Here is a 6,575-nt window from a genome sequence, read left to right as displayed (position 1 = left end):
CGCTCTGCGCTGCTGCTGCTGCTGCGGATGTTGTTCGCTGCCGCGCAGCTGCGTGCGCCTGCTGCTGCGCCCTCCCCTCCGGCCCGCGCTACACAGCGCGCTGCTGCTACTCTGGTCTGGCGGGTTGCTGCGCTCTGCCGCTGCTGCTGCGGCTGCGCTGGCGCTGCTGGCTACTGCTGCTGCTTACTAACTTGCTCTCGCTGCTGCTGCTTGCGCGGCTGCGCTGCATGGCTGCTGCTTACGCTGCGGCTGCTGCTGCTGCTGCTGGCGGCGCTGGCTGCGCTGCGCGCGCTGCTGCTACTTGCCCGGCGGCTGCGCGTCGCGCTGGCGCTGCCGCGGCGCGCGCTGCTGCTGCCTGCTGGCTTCCTGTCTGCTGCTGCTCTGCGGCTGCTGCTGCTGCTGCCGCTGCTGCGTCGCGCTCGACTGCTGCGGCTGCGCTGCGAGCTGACTGCCACTGACTGCTGCTGCTGCTGCACTGCGCTGCCGGGCTCTGCTGCTGCTGCTGCTGCTGCGCTGCTCGGCGGTGCGGCTGCGCGCTGCGACGCTGCTGCTACGATCTGCTGCGAGCTGCGGCTGCGCTGTCTGCTCTGGGCGGCTGTCGCTGCTGCTGTCTGCACTTGCTGCGCTGCTGCTGCTGCTGCTGCGGCGGCGGCGGCTGCTCTGCTATCGCGCTGCTAACTGCTGCTGCCTGGCGGCGCCTGCGCTGCGCGGCCTCTTTCTGCTGCGCTTGCTGCTTGCGGCTTGGCTGTCGCTGCTGGCCTGCGCTGCTGCGGCGTCGTGCTGGCGTGCTTTGCCGGCCTTGCTGCTACTGACTGCGCTCTCGCTGCTGCTTAACTGCTTGCGCGGCTGCTGCTGCTGCTTGCTTGCTTGAGAGTAGCGAACAATAAAAGGGAATAAATAATAAAAAAACAAAAAATAATAAGTCGGCTTGCTGCTTGCTGCACTTGCGGCGCTACTCATTGTTCGCGTGCTGGCGCCGCTGGCCTGCGCTCGCGGCTGCTGCTTGCGTCTTATCTTGGGCTGGCGGCTGCCTCCCTGCTGCTGCGCGGCTGCTGCTGCTGCGCGCGCTCTGCTACGCCGCCTGCCGGCTGCTGCTGCTGCCGCGCTCGGCGGCTGCGGCGCGGCTCTGCTGCTAACGTGCTTGCGGCGCCTTTGCTGCTGCTTGCTGCTGCTTCTGCTGATGCGCTGGTCGCTTGCTGCTTGCTGCTACTACTATCTGTCGCTGCGCACGGCGCTGCGCGGCTGCTGCTGGCTGCTACCTGCTTGCTTCGCTGCTGCTGCTGTTTGCTGCGGCTACGGCTGCCACTGCTGCCTGCTGCTACTGGCACACTGCGCCTGCTGGCGCTACTGCTGGCTACTGCTCTTCGCTGCTGGCTGCTACTACTACTATGCCGCGCGCTGCTGCTGCTGCGACTAGCTGCGTGCTGCTGCTCATCTGCTAACTAAACCGCGCTGTCGCGTGCTTGCTGCTGCTGCTGCTGATTTGGGCAGTTTTTCTATCCGTTCCCGTCCACACTAAACGGTGCTCGCGATGCGCAAAATATCTCCCAAGAAAAGAAAATGTTTGGCGAAAATTAACATTCAACAATAGAGAGGTATTCTAGCTAGTAGATTTAATATATCACTTCACGCAAGCGACGTCAGCAAGAAACCCTCACCGGCGGCAGTCCAATAGACGACAATCGTTAAAATCCTCGTGGTCTCCCATGCACGGGCGGCGGCAGCGCGGAGGAGGAGAGCAAGGAGGAGGCCGAGAGAGGAGAGGAGGAGGAGAGGAGGGGCGGAAGTAGGGATGAAGCTAAATGATTGAGGAGTGGCTGGAGGAGGAGGAGGACGAGGAGGAGGAGGCAGGAGGAGGGGGGGGCCTGGAGAGGAGGGAGGAGGAGAGAGGCAACGGCAGAGGGGCTGAGAGCGCGCAGAGGAAAGAAGTAGGTAGAAAGGAGGAGGAGGATGCAGAGGAGAAGCGCAGGAGAGAGGAAGAGAGAGCAGGGAGAGGCGAGAGCAGAGATGAATTGTGGCTCGGGAGAGAGAAGTAGGAGAAAGGCAGGAGGAGAGAGGCAGAGGAATAGGAGGAGGAGCAGGGAGGAGGGGGCGAAGCAGGAAGAGGCAGGAGGCGGGAAGAGGGAGGAGAAGGAGGAGAGGAGGAGGAGAGGAGGAGCAGGAGGAGTAGGCGAAGTAGGAGGAGGAGGAGGAGAAGGGGCCAAGAGAGGAGGGAGAGGGGGCGGAAGAGGGCTGGAGAGGAGAGTGGGAAGGCAGGAGGTAGAGGAGGAGCAGAGGAGGGGCGAGAGGAGAGAGGAGAGGGTCGGAGTAGAAGAGAGAAGAGGAGAGGAGAGGAGGAAGCAGCAGGGAGGAGAAGGCAGAAGGGAGTCGGCGAAGAGGAGGAGAGACGGAGAAAGGGGCAAGGAGAGGGAGGGGCGGGAGGAGGGGCGAGGAGGCAAGGAAGGGGGGAGAGAGGGACGGAGGCAGGAGGAGGAGGCGGAGGATGGCGGCTGGGAGGAGGGGAGGAGAGGATGAGGCATGAGCCAGGAAGGAGAGAGGCAGGAGCGGACGAGAGAGAGGACGGAGGAGAGGAGGGAGGCGAGGAGAGAAGGGCCCAATTAGAGGGGCGGGAGGAGAGGCCGGAGGAGAGGCCGGAGGAGGATGGAGGAGGTAGGAGGAGGAGCGGCGGAGTAGGGGCTGGAATACCGGAGAGGAGAAGGAGGTATGAGAGAGGCAAGAGGAGGCATTGAGTAAGAGGAGGAGGAGGCGGAGGGATAGGAGAGGCAGGATAGGAGAGGTAGGAGGAGTACGGCAGGAGAGAGCTGAGAAGGAGGCCAGGAGGAGGGGCGAGAGGAGGAGGATGAGGAAGAGGAGGAGGTTAGGCAGCGGAAGGCGGGCGGGAGTCAAGAAGTGCGGAGAAAAGGAGGAAGGAGAAAGAGAGAAGAGGATGCAGGAAGGCAGGTAGAGAGAGGAGAGTAGGAGTAGGAAGAGGGTAAGAGGAGACCGGGGTAGAAGGGGAAGGAGATGAGGAAAGAGGAGTGATTCTGAAATAACCCGAGATGTCCCACCTGCACAGATACGAGAGCAGAAAACACAGTTCGCAGGTCCGAAAACAATTAGGATAGAGTTTGTCCTCGAGCTTCTGAACGATGTCAATCTGACGACTTCATCCTGATAGGGTAGTGCGTATAGTGAAAGCGGGTCACCTGAACCTGCTGCGCCTCTCCGAACAGACTTGCCCAGCTAGTAAAGTTAAGACACGATGAACATGCCGAAGAGCACTGAAAGTGCCACCATTGCAACTCCTCGTACACGCGTAACAACACGCACCACACACACACCATCAAGCACACACACACACATCGCACGCCACACACACCACTGAGCACACAACACCACACACCACAACACACACACAGTCACCACACACATCCACAGCATGGGCACACACACACGCACACACACACACACACACAGAGAAGAGAGAGAGCTTTACGATGACACACAGCTCCTCAACCTATCATCCTCAGCATCATAAAGCTAGGTATGACAAACCCCATCAGCGAGTCCACTGTGAAAGTTGCCTCCTCCCCCCGATGATCCCTCGACATCTCGTACATTACACGCCATCCGCCCAATTACACACATCAGACACAGCACACCCCCCACACACAGCTCACAGTCCCAGGTCTCCACACACACGACAACATTATACACACACACTCACACACAGCACACCCACTCACACACACCACTACCACACACAGGTCATCACAGGCCACAGCGAGCAAGAGAGAAAAAGAGAGCTAACGATGACACAACAAGCTCCTACATCACCCTCACATCATATAGCAGTGATAAAACGCCCATCAACGAGCCAACTGGAAGTCCTCCCCCCATGTCACCCCCTGTACAGCTCGTGACATACACGGCACCACAATACACACACAGACACACACACACACAACCACCCACAACACACCGCGAATGTACACCACCCGCACACACACAACACACACACACACAGCACACACATGTTCACACCCACACACGGCGGTGGCAGATCGGTCACACACACACACAACACACAAACACACACACACCACACACACACACACACAGCACCACACAACCATCATTTCCAGCCTACAGCGAGAGAGAAAAGAGAGAAAGCTAGCGAAACAGTCACACTCCTACTAATGCACTCCTCAGCATCATAAGCTAGGTGAATGATAAGACGGCCCATCAGCGACGCACTGGAAAGTTCCCCTCCCCCATGCCATCCCCTCGTACACTCGTCCACTACAACACACAGACACGAAACATACAGGACACCAACAGACCACACACAACACACACACACGCCCACACAAACACACACACACACACAAACTACACACCACACACCACACACACAGCGAGAGAGAGAAAGAGAGAGAGCTAAGCGATACACTAGCAGCTCCTACTATCACGCCCACATCAAAATAAGCTAGGTGAGAAAACGCCCACAGCGGAGCCCCCTGGAAAGTTGCCCCACCCCCCCTGGATGTCATTCCCCGTACACTCGTACAGCACACGCCACCCCACATATACACGTCAAGAAACATCACATCACACACACAACATCACCACACACACACACCCACACACCACAGGCAACACACAGCACACACAACCCACACACAGCACAAACAGCTACAACACACACATATACACACACACGCGCCACACATGCACTCACACTACACAACACATCACAGTACACACACACACAGCTACACACACACACCCACACACACAGCCACACCACAGCGATAAGAGATAAAAGAGAGAGAGCAGCATGACACACCAGTCCTACTATCACTCCTCAGCATACATAAAGCAGTATTGAAAACGCCCATCACGAGCCTCAACGTGGGTCAAAGTTTCCCCCCCCCCATGTTTTATCGCCTCTGTACACTCGACACACACACATGGGACTGCGCAACCCCAAATACAACCACACACACACACCACACACAGGCACCACATCGGCCCACATCACCACGCACACACAGGCGACGTTTCACACACCACACACACTGCACACACACACACACACCACTACCAATTATACACGCCACATCATGGCTGCACCACAACACACTACATCACATCACACACACATTCTCACAAGCTAACACAACCAACACACACCCAACACATATACACACATCAGACACACACATGCGCTCACACGATGCACACACACACACACACAGATCAGGGCCAGCACAAAGCAGCACACACACACGCGCACACATTAGTGAGCACACCACACAACACCACACAGCATGACGCACACACACACACACCAACATATCCACACGCCACAAACCCTCACACCCAAGCTGCCGCATACAGGTCCACATCAGCATTCAGACAGACTTTAATGAAGAATAAACCTTGTATACATTCTATAATCTATATAAACATGAATGGCGCTATTGTTTTAGTTATCTATTGTTATGTAGTTCTATAGCTCTAGTAACTATAGCCCGCGTACGTACGGTTGCCTGCGGAAACCGTACGCGGGCCATAGTTACCAGAGCTAGTAGATCTATAGTTCTATAGTTCTGCTGGTCTATTGTTGTTCGGCTTTTGACTTTTTTTGTTTGTTTTTAATCTTATTGCCGCCATTTATATCTGATATATATATATATATACATATTGTTACGTTGCGCATGCAGTCGTTCCAAACATTGAACATGGGGCGCGCTCGATTCCCACTTCAGCCGCTAGATGTCGCCACCGTCGTATCAGTCTGTCCCGCAGGCTCAACTTCCGGCGCGACGTTTTCCGGCGTGACGTCATGACTACGGACCGGCCGGAAACGTTCGGAAACGCTAAGGGCGGGCGACGGGCGAAAGTCGATCGTATTCATTCTGTCCCTGCTCGACGTCCTTGGTTCGGACGTGTCGCCAGAGGGGTCCCCTGTTCGCAGCCGCGCTCGCAGACGTCGGCAGGGAACGAGCGCTATATAAGCAAACCTGTAGCTCTTATTGACAATCGCGTAGACGTACGGGTTGACGGCGTGCGACGCCCACGTTAGCACCTCAACGCCGACACGCGCGTCGGCAGAGAACGTCGCCGTCGGCGGAACGCCGTGGACGACTGCGTACGGGAGGAAGCAGAGCACGTGGAGGATGAGGATGCTCACGATCATCAGCGTCAGACGCGTGTCAGCGCTGCGTCGCCCCGGTGCTGACGACGTCTGCCGACGCAGCTCGTGTCGCCGACGCACGACGCAGGCGATGTGGGAGTAGCAGATGACGATGGTCGCCGCCGGCAGCGCGAAGGCGAGCGCCGACAGAAAGCGGAGTGCCGACGTGTCGTCGGTCGGCAGCACCGTACAGGCAAACGTCGTCGCGTCGTAGCCGAAGCGCCCCCAGCGGCCGAGCAGCGTCGGCAGCAGGAGAGCGCAGACGAACAGGAGGCTGGCAGCGAGGATGAGGATGGAGCGACACGGTGTGAAGATCAATTTGTTGAAGCCTGGATGCACGATGAGAAAGTACCTGCGATAATAAGAGACATATATATATATTATATATATATAT

The 6,575-nt window shown here is 57.4% G+C and overlaps 1 protein-coding gene across 1 annotated transcript in view; it reads right to left on the bottom strand.

Moving 5' to 3' along the window:
- Positions 1-5,475: 5,475 nt before the first annotated feature.
- Positions 5,476-6,575, bottom strand: part of LOC106817407 (G-protein coupled receptor moody-like) — a 5,269-nt gene continuing 4,169 nt past the window's right edge. Inside the window, exon 2 of the mRNA XM_014822072.1 lies at positions 5,476-6,533. Within this exon, the coding sequence (XP_014677558.1) occupies positions 5,750-6,533 (784 nt within the window). The 3' untranslated portion in view covers positions 5,476-5,749. The remainder of the gene's footprint in view (positions 6,534-6,575) is intronic.

Source organism: Priapulus caudatus, unplaced genomic scaffold (genome assembly GCF_000485595.1).
Source record: "Priapulus caudatus unplaced genomic scaffold, Priapulus_caudatus-5.0.1 Scaffold1714, whole genome shotgun sequence".
Taxonomy (NCBI): domain Eukaryota; kingdom Metazoa; phylum Priapulida; class Priapulimorpha; order Priapulimorphida; family Priapulidae; genus Priapulus; species Priapulus caudatus.
This window is presented reverse-complemented; position numbering and strand designations above follow the sequence as displayed.